Genomic DNA, 24,901 nt, shown 5'->3' on the forward strand with positions numbered 1-24,901 from the left:
CATCCAAATCTGCTGCCTTGGTGGCTTTCATCTTCCATAAAGCTTTTACTACCTCTTCTCTGTTTACCAAATCATTCTCCCTAACCCTCGCACTTTGCACACCACCTCGACCAAAACACCCTATATCTGCCATTTTATCATCAAACACATTCAGCAAACCTTCAAAGTACTCACTCATCTCCTTACATCAACACTTCTTGTTATCACCTCCCCATTAGCCCCCTTCACTGATGTTCCCATTTGTTCCCTTGTCTTACTGACTTTATTCACCCCCTTCCAAAACATCTTTTTATTCTCCCTAAAATTTAATGATACTCACACCCCAACTCTCATTTGCCCTCTTTTTTGCCTCTTGCACCTTTTTCTTGACCTCCTGCTTCTTTCTTTTATACATTTTCCAGTCATTTGCATTATTTCCCTGCAAAAATTGTCCAAATGCCTCTCTCTTCTCTTTCACTGATAACCTTACTTCTTCATCCCACCACTCACACCCTTTCTAATCTGCCCACATCCCACGCTTCTCATGCCACAAGCATCTTTTGCACAAGCCATCACTACTTCCCTAAATACATCCCATTCCTCCCCCACTCCCCTTACGTCCTTTGTTCTCACCTTTTTCCATTCTGTATTCAGTCTCTCCTGGTACTTCCTCACACAAGTCTCCTTCCCAAGCTCACTTACTCTCACCACTCTCTTCACCTCAACATTCTCTCTTCTTTTCTGAAAACCTCTACAAAACTTCACCTTCGGCTCCACAAGATAATGATCAGACATCCCTCCAGTTGCATCTCTCAGCACATCAACATCCAAAAGTCTCTCTTTCGCACACCTATCAATTACCACATAATCCAATAACGCTCTCTGGCCATCTCTCCTATTTACATATTTATACTTATGTATATCTCTCTTTTTAAACCAGGTATTCCCAATCACCACTCCTTTTTCAGCACATAAATCTACAAGCTCTTCACCATTTCCATTTACAACACTGAACACCCCATGTACACCAATTATTCCCTCAACTGCCACATTACTCACCTTTGCATTCAAATATGTCTCTGTATATATATGTATATGTTGATGTGTATATGTATGTACATGTATATATGTTGAAGTTATTATTTATATTTATTATACTTTGTCGCAGTCTCCTGCATTAGCGAGGTAGTGCAAGGAAACAGATGAAAGAATGGCCCAACCCACCCACTTACACATGCATATACATACACATCCACACATGCACATATACATACCTATACATTTCAATGTATATATATATACATACTCAGACATATACATATATACACATGTACATAATTCATACTTGCTGCCTTCATTCATTCCCGTCACCACCCCAGCCACATGAAATGACACTCCCCTCCCCCCACACGCATGCAAGATAGTGCTAGGAAAAGACAACAAAGGCCACATTCATTCTCACTCACTCTCTAGCTCTCATGTATAATGCACTGAAACCACAGCTCTCTTTCCACATCCGGATCCCACACAACTTTCCATGGTTTACCCCAGATGATTCACATGCCTTGGTTCAATCCATTGACAGCACGCCGACCCCGGTATACCACATCATTCCCATTCACTCTATTCCTTGCACGCCTTTCACCCTCCTGCATGTTCAGGCCCCGGTCACTGAAAATCTTTTTCACTCCATTCTTCCACTTCCAGTTTGGTCTCCCACTTCTCCTTGTTCCCTCCACCTCTGACACATATATCCTCTTTGTCAATCATTCCTCACTCATTCTCTACATGTGACCAAACCATTTCAACACACCCTCTTCTGCTCTCTCAACCACACTCTTTTTATTACCACACACCTCTCTTACCTTTTCATTACTTACTTGATCAAACCACCTCACACCACATATTGTCCTCAAATATCTCATTTCCAACACATCCACCCTCCTCCAAACAACCCTATCTGTAGCCATGCCTCGCAATCATATAACATTTTTGGAACCACTATTCCTTCATACAAACCTATTTTTGCTTTTAGAAATAATGTTTTTGCCTTCCACACATTCTTCAACACTCCCAGAACCTTCAACCCCCTCCCCCACCCTGTGACTCACTTCCACTTCCATGGTTCCATCCACTGCCAAATCCACTCCTAGATATCGAAAACACTTCACTTCCTCCAGTTTTTCTCCATTCAAACTTACCTCCCAGTTGACTTGTCTCTCAACCCTACTGTACCTAATAATCTTGCTCTTATTAACTTTTACTCTCAGCTTTCTCTTTCTCACCCGAATTAGCCACCAGCGCTGTATCATCTGCAAACAACATCTGACTCACTTCCCAAGCCCTCTCATCCACAGCAGACTGGATACTTGCCACTTACCCCTCTCTCCAAAAGTCTTGCATTTACCTCCCTGACAACCCCATCCATAAACAAATTAAACTACCTTGGAGACATCATGAACCCCTGCTGCAAATCGACATACTCTGAGAACCAATCACTTTCCTCTCTCTCTACTTGTATACATGCCTTACATCCTCGATCAAAACTTTTCACTGCTTCTAGCAACTTGCCTCCCACACCATATACTTTTAATACCTTCCGCAGAGCATTCTCTGTCAGTTTTATCATATGCCTTCTCTAGATCCATAAATGCTACATACAAATCCATTTGTATTTCTAAGTATTTCTCACATACATTCTTCAAAGCAAACACCTGATCCACACATCCTTTACCACTTCTGAAACCACCTTGCCCTTCCCCAATCTGATGCTCTGTACATTTCTTCACCCTCTCAAACAATACCCTCCCATTTAGTTTCTCAGGAATACTCAACAAACTTATAGCCCTGTAATTTGAACACTCACCTTTATCCCCTTTGCCTTTGCACAGTGGCACTATGCATGCATTCCGCCAATCCTCAGGCACTTCAGCATGAGCCATACATACATTGAATATCCCCACCAACCAGTCAACAACACAGTCACCCCATTTTTTTGATAAATTCCACTGCATTACCATCCAAACCCACCACCTTGCTGGTTCTCATCTTCTGCGAAGCTTTCATTACCTCTTCTCTGTTTACCAAACCATTCTCCTTGACCCTCTCACTTCGCACACCACCTCGACCAAAACACCGTATATCTACCACTCTGTCATCTAACACGTTCAGCAAACCTTCAAAATACTCACTCCATCTCCTTCTCACATCACCACCACTTGTTATTACCTCCCTATTAGCCCCTTTCACTAATGTTCCCATTTGTTCTCTTGTGTCACGCACTTTATATACCTCCTTCTAAAACATCTTTTTATTCTCCCTAAAATTTAATGATACTCTCTCACCCCAATTCTCATTTGCCCTCTTTTTCACCTCTTGCACATTTCTCTTGACCTCTTGCCTCTTTCTTTTATACATCTCCCATTCATTTGTACTGTTTCCCTGCAAAAATCGTCGAAATGCCTCTGTGTTCTTTTTCACTGATAATCTTACTTCCTCATCCCACCACTCACTACCATTTCCTCTCTAATCTGCCCACCTCCCACGCTTCTCATGCCACAAGCATCTTTTGTGCAAGCCATCACTGCTTCCTTAAATATGTCACATTCCTCCCCCACTCCCCTTACGTCCTTTGCTCTCACCTTTTTCCATTCTGCATTCAGTCTCTTCAGGTACTTCCTCACACAAGTCTCACTTACTTTCACCACTTTCTTCCCCCAACATTTTCTCTTCTTTTCTGAAAACCTCTACAAATCTTAACCTTCGCCTCCATAAGATAATGATCAGACATCCCTCCAGTTGAACCTCTTAGTAGATTAACATCCAAAAGTCTCTCTTTCACACACCTATATGTTATATTTATATGTGCATGTATGGGCATTTACATATAGATATGTGTATATGAGTGAATGGGCCATTCTTCGTCTGTTTCCTGGTACTACCTTGTTAATGTGGGAGACAGTGATCAAGTATGGTAAAATAGATGTAAATATGTTTATATGAAATATAACCTTTTTTTATACCATTTTCTACTGCCAGAGTATTTTTCTTTAAAGGATGACTATCTGATTTTTAGTCAAGAAGTTGTGTATTGGTATGTACTCAGGATGCTATTATTGTAATACCTTGTTGAAGGTTTGAATACTTCACTGTGATTATTTTTTGTTTCCTGCTCCTGTACTTATAAGTGGAATCTTGTGTTATCTATGATTATGTTGAAGGTTTGAATACTTCACTGTGATTATTTTTTGTTTCCTGTTCCTGTACTTATAAGTGGAATCTTGTGTTATCTATGATTATGTTGAAGAATATATCATCAGACCATTAGCTGGACCAGAATGCATCTTCTTTTACCCTTGGAAAATGCCTAAATCGCTGCACCTATCTTGGTTGCAACTTGTGACTTGGCATGCATTTTCTGCCAGGTTTGCATACCTTATTACATTGCCTTCTCAGCTAGGCATCTGATCTACAAAGAGATTTGTGTTTTCTTTCAAGTATGCAGTTTCTTTCAAGTTTGCATTTATCCTTAATGCCTTAATATGACAGACTTTCTGTTGATAATTCCAGAAAAATTTTCTAAAAAATTGGTGTTACCTAAATTTCCATGCAGAATGTCATGAAGGCTTGGCTTATGGGCCATCAGTCTATATATATATATATCTTTTCTTTTTCTTTCAAACTATTCGCCATTTCCCGCATTAGCGAGGTAGCGTTAAGAACAGAGGCCTGGGCCTTTGAGGGAATACCCTCACCTGGCCCAATTCTCTGTTCCCTCTTTTGGAAAATTAAAAAAAATGAGAGGGAAGGATTTCCAGCCCCCCGCTCCCTCCCCTCACACACATATATATATATATATATATATATATATATATATATATATATATATATATATATATATATATATATATATTTTTTTTTTTTTTTTTTATACTTTGTCGCTGTCTCCCGCGTTTGCGAGGTAGCGCAAGGAAACAGACGAAAGAAATGGCCCAACCCCCCCCATACACATGTACATACACACGTCCACACACAGAAATATACATACCTACACAGCTTTCCATGGTTTACCCCGGACGCTTCACATGCCTTGATTCAATCCACTGACAGCACGTCAACCCCTGTATACCACATCGCTCCAATTCACTCTATTCCTTGCCCTCCTTTCACCCTCCTGCATGTTCAGGCCCCGATCACACAAAATCCTTTTCACTCCATCTTTCCACCTCCAATTTGGTCTCCCTCTTCTCCTTGCTCCCTCCACCTCCGACACATATATCCTCTTGGTCAATCTTTCCTCACTCATCCTCTCCATGTGCCCAAACCACTTCAAAACACCCTCTTCTGCTCTCTCAACCACGCTCTTTTTATTTCCACACATCTCTCTTACCCTTACGTTACTCACTCGATCAAACCACCTCACACCACACATTGTCCTCAAACATCTCATTTCCAGCACATCCATCCTCCTGCGCACAACTCTATCCATAGCCCACGCCTCGCAACCATACAACATTGTTGGAACCACTATTCCTTCAAACATACCCATTTTTGCTTTCCGAGATAATGTTCTCGACTTCCACACATTCTTCAAGGCCCCCAGAATTTTCGCCCCCTCCCCCACCCTATGATCCACTTCCGCTTCCATGGTTCCATCCGCTGCCAGATCCACTCCCAGATATCTAAAACACTTCACTTCCTCCAGTTTTTCTCCATTCAAACTCACCTCCCAATTGACTTGACCCTCAACCCTACTGTACCTAATAACCTTGCTCTTATTCACATTTACTCTTAACTTTCTTCTTCCACACACTTTACCAAACTCAGTCACCAGCTTCTGCAGTTTCTCACATGAATCAGCCACCAGCGCTGTATCATCAGCGAACAACAACTGACTCACTTCCCAAGCTCTCTCATCCCCAACAGACTTCATACTTGCCCCTCTTTCCAAAACTCTTGCATTTACCTCCCTAACAACCCCATCCATAAACAAATTAAACAACCATGGAGACATCACACACCCCTGCCGCAAACCTACATTCACTGAGAACCAATCACTTTCCTCTCTTCCTACACGTACACATGCCTTACATCCTCGATAAAAACTTTTCACTGCTTCTAACAACTTTCCTCCCACACCATATATTCTTAATACCTTCCACAGAGCATCTCTATCAACTCTATCATATGCCTTCTCCAGATCCATAAATGCTACATACAAATCCATTTGCTTTTCTAAGTATTTCTCACATACATTCTTCAAAGCAAACACCTGATCCACACATCCTCTACCACTTCTGAAACCACACTGCTCTTCCCCAATCTGATGCTCTGTACATGCCTTCACCCTCTCAATCAATACCCTCCCATATAATTTACCAGGAATACTCAACAAACTTATACCTCTGTAATTATATATATATATATATATATATATATATATATATATATATATATATATATATATATATATATATATATATCTGATGCCTGTTCCCCTCTGGAACTCTATCATGGGGTGGCCACAGCCATAGAATCTCCATAACTGGGGAACTCAGTTCCACTTCTTAGCCTTTGTGCCTCACCCTTAATAGACCACTGGCAGAGGGCAAGCCTAGTGCAGTGGCAGAGGCTCCTACCTAATGTTCCTAATAATTACTTCTACCTATTGCTCCTGCCTAATGTTTCTACCTCCTTCTTCTCTCGAATATCCTTACCTATCACTAATATCTATTGCTGCTACCATTTTGCCAAAAGGCAATGCTAGCACATAGCACTCACCACAGGAAAATCTATAGTTACAAAGAATGAAATGTGTTTGTTAATTGCTGTCAAGTGTAATGTGTGACAAGGAGAGATTTATGTTTGTGGACAGAATGCCAGTAGTCCACAAGTGGATGAGGTAGAAAGAAAAGACAGCTTCTTGACAACCACTGAAGTGCTGGCTAACTACGTAGCCAATACCCAGGGGGTAGTACTGGTCTTTTGCTGTCTACCAATGTCAGATATAATTATTATACCTTTGTTACATGGACATTATGTTGAGAATATATGAGGCAGCTTTAGAGGGACTTATTTAGACAGAGGAGGAAAGCTGTGTAATTGAGTATTGACTGAACAGAGGGAAAGGTATGTAAGGAGAAACTGCAGTGTAGAACTGTTAGATTTTTCAAGGTTACTACTTCCTTACCCTGAATTGCTGCACAAGTCTGTAATGAGGGAGAAAATTTGATCAGTATGAGAAAATGAATGAGTATTAAAGGGAGATGCCCTTATATTTCCTAAGGCAATACATGACTAAGGTTTATTGTGGGTAGAAGCATATGTTACTTTTAGGGTGAAATCTTCATACATATAATCACTGAGACTAGTGTTTCTAATAATATGAGCACCAGCAGCCTGCCTCAGTATGCCACAGGGCATCCATCTTTAGGGAAGGCTGTTCTTTCTTTACTCCTGGCTGCCTCTTCATTTTGGGAATTTCACTTCTGGGTACTGATTTCTTCCACCTTTGCTGCATTGGTTGGCTCGTACATCTTTGAGGAGGAGAAAGTCTGATTTCTCGCCTAAATGCAAGAAAATATGTATACACACGAGATTTCTAGGCACACTGTACATTCAGAATGCATGATCAGGTGGCTGCTTGCCAGTGCTTGTGGCCTCCTTGTCAGCTTCATTCCACCATCAGAACCTACCCCTGGCCACTCAAGGAAGACTTCTAATCTACAGGTGACCTCCTAAGATGAAAAGCCATCCAAAACCTCAAGGGAGGGTTTCTCAAAGAACCATTCAGCATCGCCTCAAAAGAACCTTCACATTCCCTTTTGCATACCAGCTGCCAAACCTCTGCTTATGAAAGCAGTGAAATGCAAATGACTCACATTTGCAGAGAAATACAAAGACCAGAGTGAGCAACAGCAGAGTACGGTGATGTTTTTTGATAAAAGTTCCATCAAGTGTGTGACGTTGAGGCAGGGGAGGGTAAGGAGAAGAGAGGGTGCCAGTTACTATGACTCTTTTCACAGTGATGACAGTGAAACATCCAGATATTGTTATGATCTGGGGTTGCTTTAGTGGTGCAGTGGGTTAGGAAAGGTTGTACTTCATAACTAAAGCACTTGAATGAATGGAGAGCAGTACATTAAGGTACGAGAGGACCATCTGCCTCCTTTTTATGATGTTAACTGATGTGATCTCTTTATGCAGAATAGGACCCCCTGCCATATGGCTGGAAAAGGTGATGAATTGGTATTCAGAGAAAAATAACTTCTCAGACCTTTACCCAAATGAGAACTAATGGAACCAGATGAAAGTTAAGCTTACTTCCTGCAACACCTCAGCAGTGCCTCACCTCATTCAGGAAATCAAGACCCTTTGGACCAAAGACTTAGAAACTTCAGGAACCTTGCCAATTCCATGCCCAGATGTCGACAAATGGTAATCAAGGCCAAAGGAGAGATAAAAAAGTACTAGAATGTAAGTGTGACATTTTAATCTTTTAAAATATTTGTTGTACTGTGGGGAAGCAAGTTTTTTGTGGTGGACAAGGTTTTTTTTTGTAGACTCTGTATGTAAAGTGGAATCATCAGTGCAGGAGTGGATAGGCTTAGGAGTAAACACAAAGGATCATATATTGAGAGAATTGGTTGGGGAAGTCACTCCATTGATGACTATTGTGATGTGGGGGGGGGAGCAAATTTTTTTTTTTTTTGTGGTGGACAATTTTTTTTTTTTTTTTTTTTTTGTAGAGACTGTATGTAGAGTGGAATCATCAATGTAGGAGTGATAAGCTTAGGAGTAAAAGACTAAAGATCCTATATTAACAGAATATGATGGGGAAGTCACTCCATTGATGACAATTGTGATGGGATGGACAGATATGAAGCTGTATATTAGAGAACAGAGATAGGCAATGAAACCAAAGGAAATGAGTTTAAAAGGAAACAGCTTATGCCACACCCTATCAAATGCTTTTGGGATGGCAAGGACTGTGACAAAAGTTTCACCTGAGACCCCAGAGAGAGGAGGACAAGAGGTGAGTCTCATAGGAAATTAAGCTCACCAGGAGACTTAACACTGAAATCAAATTGATTTGCCATCTGAGCCATATGCCTTGTTCACTTGGATCTGGTAGAGTACCTGGAGAACCTAATAAGAGAAGAACGTAGATGTATTGGATAAGTGGAAGGAGATAAGGGTGGAGGATTAGAATCTGAATCATCCTGAGTTGAGTTAGAGGAAAAGACGATGACAAAATGAGCACCTTCATCAATTGGAGAGTTAGCAATAGATTGATCAAGTTCAGAAAAGAGCCTGAATTGCATAAGTTTCTGGAAAGGCTGTTGGTTAAGGACCAAAAATGATATGTCAGGAGAAGAAGTCAGCACACTTTCTTCTTATGCAATAGCGTGTGGTTATTCAAAGAACAGCTTTACAATGATTCCACGTAGGATTGAAAGTGGAGTGAGTTTCTGGGGAAAGGAAAGGTTATGTGATTTGTTATACTTTGTCCCTAATGTGACAGACATGAGAACAGGAGTGATGAAAACACAATTAAAGAAAATAATTTAGAAGATGGGATAGAGGACTCCATTCCATCCAAGATAATCTCTGTTGTGGGTTCAGCACAACATAAGGCATCCTGACTTGAGAAGCAGTACCCATCCCAAGGAAAGTCAATTAAGAAGCTGTGTAAGGATAGCTACTGAGCTCTCCCAAATTGAAAAAGTGGGCATTTTGAATTTGTGGGGATAGAGGGTGGGCATGTCTAGTTAGAATTAATAGCAATAAGATTGTGGTTAGAAGACCCTAAGAGGGCAGAAATAGTTGATGTGTAGTGGGAGGGTTCAGAGTAAAAAAAAGGTCAAGGTTTTAGAAGAGTAGTCGTGATGGTCAGGAACTTGGATAGAGTGTTTGATTAGCTGTTCAAGATCATAAGGAGAGGAAAAGAAATGCCTTAGCTGTACTAGGATTGTCCTGGTTAAAACCAAACCAATCCTTGTGGTGTATGTTGAAATCCCATACAAAGAGGATCTCAGTGCATGGATGTGAAGAGAGTAGAACTTCATGGCAAGAAGTCAAGTACTTTAAGAATCATACATAGTTGGAGGATTTGGGGGTTAAACAAAGATCCATAAAGTGAGCAGTAGGTGTTTTTGTACTACAGTAGGCATACATTCTACCCTCAAGGAAGAAACAACCATTGAGATTGCTGTTAAAGATTTGATAGTGCAAATGAGAAGTATCCTTGGACAGTTGAATTTCAGAGAGAAGTAAAAGCTCAGATGGTAATCGGATGGTTTTCAACAGAGGGAACGTTATAATTAAGATTGTGAGTGTGGCAGAAATAGAGAAGGGGCCAGGTCTAGGAGCTGTAGCTAGGGGAGTGGTATGGATCTCATTTGTATGATGGTGGTCAGGTGGGTCCCAAGATCTGCTCAACCACCTCCCAACAGGTGATACCACTCCAAATCAGCACCAGAGAATTATATAGTAGTTGCATTGTGAATTTAAAGGTTTTGAAAGTTAAGAATAAAATGAAAAAGAAATAAAGATGTGTGTGTTATTGTTGTCAAGTGTTGTGTGTGAGAAAAAGAGAATGTGGGATTGGATGCCAGCTGCCTACATGTGGGTAAGGCAAGGAAAAAAAAGACAGCAATCTGGGCCTAAAAGGGGTTATTTAACAAACACCACATATGGTTCAGGGGTTCTAGTTTATGAATTGCTACTGTTTTTCCAAGGATTATGTCAATCAGAAGTATTTAACCTGTAGATAGCACTTGACCTCAGTAAGAGGACTGTTAAAGAGGAAGTGATTGACCTTTAAGGTTGCTGCATCTGCCATAAGATGAAACATAGGTACATTAATACTTATAGTAGCATTCCATAGTTTGTTTCCAGACACGAGACTGAACTTTTTTCATACATTGGGAGGTATATATGGAGATGTCAAGGATACCTATGTGAGATCTGTGGCGATATGTTACATTATAGTTATTGTTTTTGTGTCATTTTTACAAGATGATAGATAGTTTTGTTGTAAAACCATTGATAATCATATTTGTCTTACAAGAAATTTACAGGAATACCACACAACTCACTTGGTATGCCTGGAGATACTCATAGAGTAGCTCATATTCCTGGCTCATTGTAGCACTGGTAAAGAGTGACTCAGCAGGGTAAGTTGTATGTTATTGTAATTAGAAATTTATGGTCTATGTAATTTTGAGACCAGATCAGCACATATTTCTGTTTTATGCATTTTGAGACTGTCTCCATTGTTCATGAAAAATCACTGCTTTGCCTCATCTCTTGATTAAGGGCTGAGTGCCAGGCTCTTGACTTTTTGTTGTTGATTATGAAAATGTACAAATCACAGTATTAACAATGTATTCACACTGTGGTGTATGGTTTGAACCACATAACACACACTCCCCTACCTCTGACTATGAAGCATTGCTAGCATCTTCTCCTTAGGTTGCACTTGCAAGGATGGTGTTTTAGTGTTTATTCAAATAAGAATGCATGACTGCATAAAACCTTTCTAGATAATCACATGTGATACCATGATAAATTTACATACATCTAGGAGCCACAAAGATGGCATTTTTATGGATATTGACCAACCAAATTAAAACAATATAGGCAAGTTACCAGTAATTGTTTTCTGATTCACAGCTTTCCTACTTACTTTCATTGGGATGTTTAGGAGCCCCAGACCATAAATGGCACACTTGCAGTCACCTACCAGAATCATGCAGTGCATACATGATATATCAGCATTCATTGGGTTAAACAAATACAGAACGCCATTAGTGTAAATGCTAAGCATTTTCTGTGGAGAGAGTCTACATTCCTCTGTACTTCCACAAGGTTTAACGGTGATACATAACCATGCTTCTTTAAGGAGGTAACAAAGTGTTCCCAAATTCCAATGGACCAATTGTAGTAAAATCACATGATCATGAAAATATTTGTCTTAAATATTGTGAATGCAAAAAAAATCATCATATATTGGAGGAGGTATGTAAAAGATTTGGTAATAATCATGTCTTTTACCTCAGCATTCTTAACTGAGCAACTGATGCTTCTTCAGAGTTGGGAGAAGGGGAAATTTTTGGAATATTCACAATGAGAGAGGCAAGACTAATGACACTTTTTGAAGTATTTACACTTCAAACTAGAAAGCTGCATTGAGCTAAAATTACTTTTCAAGGCAAGCAAAATTGTTGAGCTTGCAATCTTAAAATGATCATTCACTGCACAAAATCCTGAGAGACATGATTCTTATTTTACCCTCAAAAATCATACTGTGTTGCATTGACAGGCATTGAAGATTTTGTAAAGTATCAACTCTAAAATCAAAATGTGCCACCTGCAAAATTGGAAACATTATGGACCACCCTGTAGATAACTTCAAAATTTTCAGAAAGAGTACCTATGAAGCTAGGTTATGGAAAGTACATAGGCCATTGAGTTGTGCCTTCAGAGGGCCTGCTGATCAGAGGAACAATGTAGGATGATCTTATACTGAGCTCTGAAGTTAGTAGAGCCTTCAAAACCAATGTAAAGTGAATGTGGGAATTAATAGGTTGTGCATGATTTTCATGAATAGAAGAGGAAGAGTTAGATGCAAGGACTGAATATGGGAGCATGTGCCAAAGAGGGATTTTGAATATGGAAGAGTGGTTAGAACTATGCATTGTGAGGTGTGTAGTGAGATAACACTTATTAGATACTCTGCTGATGTTTGGAGATGGTATTCTGGATGTAGAGAAAACATTAACTAATTTTTTGTTAAGGTGAAGATGGAATTCAGCATTATGAAGTACAAGCTCGTTTAGCCATTCTGGACAAGCAGTTCAAGACAGCTGAGAGCATCTACTTAGACTACAACAACCTTGAATCAGCCATGGAGATGTACCAAGATCTACATAAATGGGATGAAGGTAAAATTTAAAGAATGTGTTATCAGTATGTTCATTGGTAAAGTTTGAATGGCATTTCTTTTCTCACCCTCACTTTTTGATTTAAGCCATTAGGTAGCATGGATGATAAATATATTGATTTTATGGAAGAAAATTTGAAAAATATTGATGCATGGGTGAATTTTGTGCAATAAAGTAAAGGCAGTCATGTAGGCTAGAATGCAATGAAATTGGTCATAAAAAGGAAAAATAAAATGTAGTCCCACAAAGGCAATGGGGTGTTGTTGAAGTAAGGAGCTGTAAGGGTACAGAAAAGTGAGTTTTTAAGAATGAAAAAATACCTCTATCTGGGCAGTGTCCTATGAGCTAGTGAAGTCTCCATGCATCTCTGGGGGTTGGAAGCCCCCATCCCCCTTAATCTGGTGAGGTTTATGCCACTCACCATTGGAAGTCAAGAACATTATCTCGGAAAGCAAAAATGGCCATGTTTGAAGGAATAGTGGTTCCAACAATGTTTTATGGTTCTGAGGCATGGGCTATGGATAGAGTTGTGCAGAGGAGGATGGATGTGTTGGAAATGAGAAGCTTGAGGACAATATGTGGTGTGAGGTGGTTTGATCGAGCAAGTAATAATAGGGTAAGAGAGATATGTGGTAATAAAAAGTGTGTGGTTGAGAGAGCAGAAGAGTGTGTTTTGAAATGGTTTGGGCACATGGAGAGAATGAGTGAGGAAAGATTGACCAAGAGGATATATGTGTCAGAGGTGGAGGGAACGAGGAGAAGTGGGAGACCAAATTGGAGGTGGAAAGATGGAGTGAAAAAGATTTTGAATGATCAGGGCTTGAACATGCAGGAGGGTGAAAGGCATACAAGGAATAGAGTGAATTGAAACGATGTGGTATACTGGGGTCGACGTGCTGTCAATAGGTTGAAGCAGGGCATGTGAAGCGTCTGGGGTAAACCATGGAAAGTTGTGTGGGGCCTGGATGTGGAAAGAGACTGAGTGTGAACGAATGTGGCCTTTCTTGCCTTTTCCTAGCTCTACCTCGCGCACATGAGGGGGAAGGGGGTAGTTATTTCATGTGTGGCGGGGTGGCGATGGAATGAATAAAGGCAGACAGTATGAACTATGTATATGTGTACATATGTATATGTGTGTGTGTGTATATATGTGTACACGTTGAGATGTATAGGTATGTATATTTGCATGTGTGGACATGTATGTATATACATGTGTATGTAGGTGGGTTGGGCCATTCTTTCGTCTGTTTCCTTGCACTACCTCGCTAACGCGGGAGACAGCGACAAAGCAAAATAAATGAATAGATAAGTAAAAGGGGATGATGTGGACTCAGGTTCATGATTATACCAATCTTTGAATGTTATAATTTGAATGTTTAAGGTAATAGAAATATGAAAATGAGAAAAATCATTCCTTGACCCAGTAAAAAGTGGAGACAAGATTTTTTTTGCACATATATGCTACAAGAAAGCTAACTTTGATTTCTTTGGAAATGAATATTTTCAAAGTATATGAATGTTATATTGTTCTGCAATTTTCTTGCTGGCTGGTATGCATAAAGAATTTCAGCAAATTTGATATGTCATAACTTTGAACCAGTTGATATTTTAGTTTGTATCTGTATATTGTGGTTTTGATGTATTGTACATGATTTCTAGAGACTGAGTGTGAACGAAAATGTGGCCTTTGTGGTCTTTTCCTAGCGCTACCTTGCACGCATGCGGGGGAAAGGGGTTGTCATTTCATGTGTGGCGGGCTGGCGACAGGAATGAATAAAGGCAGCAAGTATGAATTATGTACATGTGTTGTATATATGTATATGTCTATATATGTATATGTCTATATATGTATATGTATGTATACATTGAAATGTATAGGTATGTATATGTGCGTGTGTGGATGTGTATGTATATACATGTGTATGTGGGTGGGTTGGGCCATTCTTTCGTCTGTTTCCTTTTGCTACCTCGCTAACGCGGGAGACAGCGCCAAGTAAAATAAATGAATAAATAAATACCATTTGCAAACCACCCAAACAGCAGTTACAGTAGTAACTTGTTTAAGAAAACCTGTCCACCCAGCAGACATCATCATCTCACCAACTGCTAAACCACACAGGCCAATCACCTCATAATTCCTGAGACAAGGACGTTACCCCGACCAGTAAAGAGAAAGGTTTTCAAAGAGAGGAAGGGAGGGTAGCAGAAAATTGCTTGTGAGACTGCTTGGAGGGATATAGTTTTCCATCCCAAAAAACACTTCTCTGAGTCATCTGTTCTGCACGCTAATGAGAGCATAACAACACAGAGGTAGAGGGTAAGAGAAAAACTTTTCAATGTGAAAATGGTGACCACAACGACTTCAGTTTTGGCACTTAAAATGATCATCCTCCTTCCAGGAGGCACTCTAGGAAAATCTTCCTTATCAAAAGCTAGCATCACAGTGCTTTGCTGATGTAGCCTTAGCAAAAAGGTTTGATTGAGCCAACAAAACCAGTCATAGTTTAAAACAAAAAATGATCCTTCAGTGAAATGTTTCAAACAGCCTGGGCACACTAGAAAACAAGGGTCCCTGGCTAACTTTTAAAGATTTCTTAAGTATTCTCATAGATCCAAGTGAACAGAAGACAAATTCAGTAAACTGAATCCACAAAAGGGCAACATAAGAGTATTCAAATTTCAAATGAATATTATTTTGAAACTTTGTAAGGGAAGGGACAACCTTCTGTATACTAGAAAAAATTATAGGACTCTCATGTTCAGAAATGGAACATTTCTTAGTTGAACAATGTCAACATCTTTGAGAAGCTTAGTGTAAATGAAGAAGGAAAAGGGATTGTAGGTCTTCAAGAAAAGCAACCAAAAAATATATTTCCTGTGGGTCCCAAAACAGGTTTAGACCAAAGACCATGAATAACTCTTTTTGCTTGGAACTTGGTAATTTGTGACATCTACTTGCTTAATAGTGTTTAAAAATCAACACAGAGAGTTAAAGCCAGTTTTCGGAACCTTTTCTTTTATCTATCTATCTGTCTATATCTCTGATGCCTGTTCCCTCCATGACCTCCTGTCAAGGGGTGGCCATGGCAAAAGAATCGCCAGCTATCCCTGTCCTTACATGCCTCACTCACATACACCATTTCTTCCACTATTTCTCTCCCTCAAGTATTCCTTCATCCAATTTCCCCATGTCATAGGTTTTCTTCCACTCACATTAACCTCTTTAATTGCATTATCATACACTCTCCTTGTAAACTCCCAGTTTTGCATTCTTTTCACATAACAAACTACCTCAAAGTATTACATTTCACCTATACTACCACTCCAAAATTCACTTTCTTTGCATTCCCTGCTATACCACATCTCTCATAAACCCTTTCATTTCTTTCTTCATTCCATATAGTCACACCACATGCTCTTCTCAAACATCTTATTTCTACATCCTGGATGCTTGACCTCCGTTACTCAATCCATATCCATGTTTCAGCTGCATAGGTCAGGGTTGGGAGGACTAAGCTGTCCCTTAATCCTCTCATGATTTCCATAATTACACCTCTATCCATCTTTATTTTATTAAGTGACCCAGTGACTGTTCTATCCTGTACTGCTCTGTCCCTTATCTCTCCTTTCATATCACCACACTTATCCAAAATGGCTTCTAGATTCATATATTCTTTCAGTGTTTACAGTCTTTTTTCCCCATATCTAAAGCACAATTTAGTACACTTTCTTCTTTCACTCTGTATAGTTTTACAAAATCTATACTTTCAATCTGTTTCCTTTCAAACACCATTACTTTACTTTTTTATTTTATTATTTTGCTTTGTCACTGTCTCCCACGTTTGCGAGGTAGCGCAAGGAAACAGACGAAAGAAATGGCCCAACCCACCCCCATACACATGTATATACATACATGTCCACACACGCAAATATACATACCTATACATCTCAATGTACACATATATATACACACACAGACACATACATACATACCCATGCACACAATTCACACTGGCTGTCTTTATTCATTCCCATTGCCACCTCACCACACATGGAATACCATCTCCCTCCCCCCTCATGTGTGCGAGATAGCGCTAGGAAAAGACAACAAAGGCCCCATTCGTTCACACTCAGTCTCTAGCTGTCATGCAATAATGCCCGAAACCACAGCTCCCTTTCCACATCCAGGCCCCACACAACTTTCCATGGTTTACCCCAGACGCTTCACATGCCCTGATTCAATCCACTGACACACGTCAACCCCGGTATACCGCATCGATCCAATTCACTCTATTCCTTGCCCGCTTTTCACTCTCCTGCATGTTCGGGCCCCGATCACTCAAAATCTTTTTCACTCCATCTTTCCACCTCCAATTTGGTCTCCCACTTCTCCTCGTTCCCTCCACCTCCGACACAAATATCCTCTTGGTCAATCTTTCCTCACTCATTCTCTCCATGTGCCCAAACCATTTCAAAACACCCTCTTCTGCTCTCTCAACCATGCTCTTTTTATTTCCACACATCTCTCTTACCCTTACATTACTTACTCGATCAAACCACCTCACACCACACATTGTCCTCAAACATCTCATTTCCAGCACATTCACCCTCCTGCGCACAACTCTATCCATAGCCCATGCTTCACAACCATACAACATTGTTGGAACCACTTTTCCTTCAAACATACCCATTTTTGCTTTCCGAGATAATGTTCTCGACTTCCACACATTCTTCAAGGCTCCCAGAATTTTCGCCCCCTCCCCCACCCTATGATTCACTTCCGCTTCCATGGTTCCTTCTGCTGCCAGATCCACTCCCAGATATCTAAAACACTTTACTTCCTCCAGTTTTTCTCCATTCAAACTTACCTCCAAATTGACTTGACCCTCAACCCTACTGTACCTAATAACCTTGTTCTTATTCACATTTACTCGTAATTTTCTTCTTTCACATACTATACCAAACTCAGTCACCAGCTTCTGCAGTTTCTCACATGAATCCGCCACCAGCGCTGTATCATCAGCGAACAACAACTGACTCACTTCCCAAGCTCTCTCATCCACAACAGACTTCATACTTGCCCCTCTTTCCAAAACTCTTGCATTTACCTCCCTAACAACCCCATCCATAAACATTATTAAACAACCATGGAGACATCACACACCTCTGCCGCAAACCTACATTCACTGAGAACCAATCACTTTCCTCTCTTCCTACACGTACACATGCCTTACATCCTCGATAAAAACTTTTCACTGCTTCTAACAACTTGCCTCCCACACCATATATTCTTAATACCTTCCACAGAGCATCTCTATCAACTCTCTCATATGCCTTCTCCAGATCCATAAATGCTACATACAAATCCATTTGCTTTTCTAAGTATTTCTCACATACATTCTTCAAAGCAAACACCTAATCCACACATCCTCTACCACTTCTGAAACCACACTGCTCTTCCCCAATCTGATGCTCTGTACATGCCTTCACCCTCTCAATCAATACCCTCCCATATAATTTACCAGGAATACTCAACAAACTTATACCTCTGTAATTTGAGCACTCACTCTTATCCCCTTTGCCTTTGTACAATGGCACTATGCATGCATTTCGCCAATCCTCAGGCACCTCACCATGAGTCATTTTTTTTTTTTTTTTTATACTTTGTCGCTGTCTCCCGCGTTTGCGAGGTAGCGCAAGGAAACAGACGAAAGAAATGGCCCAACCCCCCCCATACACATGTACATACACACGTCCACACACGCAAATATACATACCTACACAGCTTTCCATGGTTTACCCCGGACGCTTCACATGCCTTGATTCAATCCACTGACAGCACGTCAACCCCTGTATACCACATCGCTCCAATTCACTCTATTCCTTGCCCTCCTTTCACCCTCCTGCATGTTCAGGCCCCGATCACACAAAATCCTTTTCACTCCATCTTTCCACCTCCAATTTGGTCTCCCTCTTCTCCTCGTTCCCTCCACCTCCGACACATATATCATCTTGGTCAATCTTTCCTTACTCATTCTCTCCATGTGCCCAAACCATTTCAAAACACCCTCTTCTGCTCTCTCAACCATGCTCTTTTTATTTCCACACATCTCTCTTACCCTTACGTTACTTACTCGATCAAACCACCTCACACCACACATTGTCCTCAAACATCTCATTTCCAGCACATCCATCCTCCTGCGCACAACTCTATCCATAGCCCACGCCTCGCAACCATACAACATTGTTGGAACTACTATTCCTTCAAACATACCCATTTTTGCTTTCCGGGATAATGTTCTCGACTTCCACACATTTTTCAAGGCTCCCAAAATTTTCGCCCCCTCCCCCACCCTATGATCCACTTCCGCTTCCATGGTTCCATCCGCTGACAGATCCACTCCCAGATATCTAAAACACTTCACTTCCTCCAGTTTTTCTCCATTCAAACTCACCTCTCAATTGACTTGACCCTCAACCCTACTGTACCTAATAACCTTGCTCTTATTCACATTTACTCTTAACTTTCTTCTTCCACACACTTTACCAAACTCCGTCACCAGCTTCTGCAGTTTCTCACATGAATCCGCCACCAGCGCTGTATCATCAGCGAACAACAACTGACGCACTTCCCAAGCTCTCTCATCCCCAACAGACTTCATACTTGCCCCTCTTTCCAAGACTCTTGCATTTACCTCCCTAACAACCCCATCCATAAACAAATTAAACAACCATGGAGACATCACACACCCCTGCCGCAAACCTACATTCACTGAGAACCAATCACTTTCCTCTCTTCCTACACGTACACATGCCTTACATCCTCGATAAAAACTTTTCACTGCTTCTAACAACTTGCCTCCAACACCATATATTCTTAATACCTTCCACAGAGCATCTCTATCAACTCTATCATATGCCTTCTCCAGATCCGTAAATGCTACATACAAATCCATTTGCTTTTCTAAGTATTTCTCGCATACATTCTTCAAAGCAAACACCTGATCCACACATCCTCTACCACTTCTGAAACCACACTGCTCTTCCCCAATCTGATGCTCTGTACATGCCTTCACCCTCTCAATCAATACTCTCCCATATAATTTACCAGGAATACTCAACAAACTTATACCTCTGTAATTTGAGCACTCACTCTTATCCCCTTTGCCTTTGTACAATGGCACTATGCACGCATTCCGCCAATCCTCAGGCACCTCACCATGAGTCATACATACATTAAATAACCTTACCAACCAGTCAACAATACAGTCACCCCCTTTTTTAATAAATTCCACTGCAATACCATCCAAACCTGCTGCCTTGCCGGCTTTCATCTTCCGCAAAGCTTTTACTACCTCTTCTCTGTTTACCAAATCATTTTCCCTAACCCTCTCACTTTGCACACCACCTCGACCCAAACACCCTATATCTGCCACTCTGTCATCAGACACATTCAACAAACCTTCAAAATACTCATTCCATCTCCTTCTCACATCACCACTACTTGTTATCACCTCCCCATTTACGCCCTTCACTGAAGTTCCCATTTGCTCCCTTGTCTTACGCACCCTATTTACCTCCTTCCAGAACATCTTTTTATTCTCCCTAAAATTTACTGATAGTCTCTCACCCCAACTCTCATTTGCCCTTTTTTTCACCTCTTGCACCTTTCTCTTGACCTCCTGTCTCTTTCTTTTATACTTCTCCCACTCAATTGCATTTTTTCCCTGCAAAAATCGTCCAAATGCCTCTCTCTTCTCTTTCACTAATACTCTTACTTCTTCATCCCACCACTCACTACCCTTTCTAAACAGCCCACCTCCCACTCTTCTCATGCCACAAGCATCTTTTGCGCAATCCATCACTGATTCCCTAAATACATCCCATTCCTCCCCCACTCCCCTTACTTCCATTGTTCTCACCTTTTTCCATTCTGTACACAGTCTCTCCTGATACTTCTTCACACAGGTCTCCTTCCCAAGCTCACTTACTCTCACCACCTTCTTCACCCCAACATTCACTCTTCTTTTCTGAAAACCCATACTAATCTTCACCTTAGCCTCCACAAGATAATGATCAGACATCCCTCCAGTTGCACCTCTCAGCACATTGACATCCAAAAGTCTCTCTTTCGCACGCCTGTCAATTAACACGTAATCCAATAACGCTCTCTGGCCATCTCTCCTACTTACATAAGTATACTTATGTATATCTCGCTTTTTAAACCAGGTATTCCCAATCATCAGTCCTTTTTCAGCACATAAATCTACAAGCTCTTCACCATTTCCATTTACAACACTGAACACCCCATGCATACCAATTATTCCCTCAACTGCCACATTACTCACCTTTGCATTCAAATCACCCATCACTATAACCCGGTCTCGTGCATCAAAACCGCTAACACACTCATTTAGCTGCTCCCAAAACACTTGCCTCTCATGATCTTTCTTCTCATGCCCAGGTGCATATGCACCAATAATCACCCACCTCTCTCCATCAACTTTCAATTTTACCCATATTAATCGAGAATTTACTTTCTTACATTCTATCACATACTCCCACAACTCCTGTTTCAGGAGTATTGCTACTCCTTCCCTTGCTCTTGTCCTCTCACTAACCCCTGACTTCACTCCCCAGACATTTCCAAACCACTCTTCCCCTTTACCCTTGAGCTTCGTTTCACTCAGAGCCAAAACATCCAGGTTCCTTTCCTCAAACATACTACCTATCTCTCCTTTTTTCACATCTTGGTTACATCCACACACATTTAGGCACCCCACTCTGAGCCTTCGAGGAGGATGAGCACTCCCCGCGTGACTCCTTCTTCTGTTTCCCATTTTAGAAAGTTAATACAAGGAGGGGAGGATTTCCGGCCCCCCGCTCCCGTCCCCTCTAGTCGCTTTCTACGACACGCGAGGAATACGTGGGAAGTATTCTTTCACCCCTATCCCCAGGGATAATATACATATATACACACACACACACACACACACACACACACACACACACGCACACACACACACACACACACATATACATATGAAAAATGTAAGAAACAATTTAGAAAACAAACTTTTAGCTTGAAATGAATGAAAAAATGAACGTCACATAATGGTTCAACCTCTGGCTATGGAAAAGGAAATGTACAATTTATTCACACAAACGTCAATAGCAGTTCTCATCAATTTCACCACTGAATCAATAAGCTTCAATGTCTAAGCTACATTTTTCTCCAACTTCACTATTTTCTTGTCAAAACACCATGCATGAAATCTATCACTCCAGTAACACAACTATAAACATTTACTTCCCCTTTAAAAAGTTCTGGGGAAGTCTGTCTCGATACACTGCGGCGAGGCGAGGCGACGCTGACACAATCACTGTCACAATATCACTTCTGCCTCCTTCCAAGCGTTGTTTCAGGGAATAATTCCGGGTTGCTGAAGTGCCGCATAGGCTGGCACGATAGCCCGGGCCACATCGAAGACGTTATGAGCCCGGCCGTTGTCCACAGATTCGAACGCAGCGTCGAGTCTCCTGGAATCTCTCATACCCTCGTCGAGCGCACGGTACACCCGCGTGTAGTTGTCATTGTCCCCATATTCCTTGAAGTATGACCATGAGTCATACATACATTAAATAACCTTACCAACCAGTCAACAATACAGTCACCCCCTTTTTTAATAGATTCCACTGCAATACCATCCAAACCGGCTTTCATCTTCCGCAAAGCTTTTACTACCTCTTCTCTGTTTACCAAATCATTTTCCCTAACCCTCTCACTTTGCACACCACCTCGATCAAAACACCCTATATCTGCCACTCTATCATCAAACACATTCAACAGACCTTCAAAATACTCACTCCATCTCCTTCTCACATCACCACTACTTGTTATCACCTCCCCATTAGCGCCCTTCACTGAAGTTCCCATTTGCTCCCTTGTCTTACGCACTTTATTTACCTCCTTCCAGAACATCTTTTTATTCTCCCTAAAATTTAATGATACTCTCTCACCCCAACTTTCATTTGCCCTCTTTTTCACCTCTTGCACCTTTCTCTTGACCTCCTGTCTCTTTCTTTTATACATTTCCCACTCAATTGCATTTTTTACCTGCAAAAATCGTCCAAATGCCTCTCTCTTCTCTTTCACTAATAATCTTACTTCTTCATCCCACCACTCACCACCCTTTTTAATCAACCCACCTCCCACGCTTCTCATGCCACAAGCATCTTTTGCGCAATCCATCACTGATTCCCTAAATACATCCCATTCCTCCCCCACTCCCCTTACTTCCATTATTCTCACCTTTTTGCACTCTGTACTCAGTCTCTCCTGGTACTTCCTCACACAAGTCTCCTTCCCAAGCTCACTTACTCTCACCCCCCTCTTCACCCCAACATTCACTCTTCTTTTCTGAAAACCCATACAAATCTTCACCTTAGCCTCCACAAGATAATGATCAGACATCCCTCCAGTTGCACCTCTCAGCACATTAACATCCAAAAGTCTCTCTTTCGCGCGCCTTTCAATTAATACGTAATCCAATAACACTCTCTGGCCATCTCTCCTACTTACATACGCATACTTATGTATATCTCTCTTTTTAAACCAGGTATTCCCAATCACTAGTCCTTTTTCAGCACATAAATCTACAAGCTCTTCACCATTTCCATTTACAACACTGAACACCCCATGTATACCAATTATTCCCTCAACTGCCACATTACTCACCTTTGCATTCAAATCACCCATCACTATAACTTTTACTTGCATTTGTCTTTGATAATCTCCTGTGCATACACATGTCATAAAATACACTTACAACCTTCTGCAACTCATCTTCACTCTCACCAAACAACACAGTATCATCTGCAAACAGGCTTGCTGCTAGCCACAATATTTCATTGTTACACTCTATCTTTAGTGAATTTATCTATTTATTATACTTAATCGCTGTTCCCGGTCTCAAGCGAGGTAGCACCAGGAAACAAATGAAGAATGGCCCATCCACTCATATACACATATATATACATAAACTCCCATACACGCACATATACATACATATATATATATCAACATATACACGTATATATACATATATACATATCAACATATACACATGTATTTATTTATTTATTTTGCTTTGTCGCTGTCTCCCGCATTTGTGAGGTAGCGCAAGGAGACAGAAGAAAGAAATGGCCCAACCCACCCCCATACACATGTATATACACACACGTCCACACACGCAAATATACATACCTATACATCTCAATGTACACATATATATACACACACAGACACATACATATATACCCATGCACACAATTCACATTGTCTGCCTTTATTTGTTCCCATCGCCACCTCGCCACACATGGAATACCATCTCCCTCCCCCCTCATGTGTGCGAGATAGCGCTAGGAAAAGACAACAAAGGCCCCATTCGTTCACACTCAGTCTCTAGCTGTCATGCAATAATGCCCGAAACCACAGCTCCCTTTCCACATCCAGGCCCCACACAACTTTCCATGGTTTACCCCAGACGCTTCACATGCCCTGATTCAATCCACTGACAGCACGTCAACCCCGGTATACCGCATCGATCCAATTCACTCTATTCCTTGCCCGCTTTTCACTCTCCTGCATGTTCGGGCCCCGATCACTCAAAATCTTTTTCACTCCATCTTTCCACCTCCAATTTGGTCTCCCACTTCTCCTCGTTCCCTCCACCTCCGACACATATATCCTCTTGGTCAATCTTTCCTCACTCATTCTCTCCATGTGCCCAAACCATTTCAAAACACCCTCTTCTGCTCTCTCAACCATGCTCTTTTTATTTCCACACATCTCTCTTACCCTTACATTACTTACTCGATCAAACCACCTCACACCACACATTGTCCTCAAACATCTCATTTCCAGCACATTCACCCTCCTGCGCACAACTCTATCCATAGCCCATGCTTCACAA

General features: G+C 41.0%; 1 protein-coding gene across 1 annotated transcript in view; it reads left to right on the forward strand.

Moving 5' to 3' along the window:
- The window catches only part of Oseg2 (intraflagellar transport protein Oseg2), a 560,852-nt gene that overhangs the window by 241,782 nt on the left and 294,169 nt on the right, over positions 1-24,901 (forward strand). The window contains exon 14 of the mRNA XM_071675913.1: positions 12,780-12,926. Coding sequence (XP_071532014.1) covers positions 12,780-12,926 — 147 coding nt within the window. The remainder of the gene's footprint in view (positions 1-12,779; positions 12,927-24,901) is intronic.

The sequence above is a fragment of the Panulirus ornatus genome, chromosome 21, assembly GCF_036320965.1.
Source record: "Panulirus ornatus isolate Po-2019 chromosome 21, ASM3632096v1, whole genome shotgun sequence".
NCBI classification, from domain to species: Eukaryota; Metazoa; Arthropoda; class Malacostraca; order Decapoda; family Palinuridae; genus Panulirus; species Panulirus ornatus.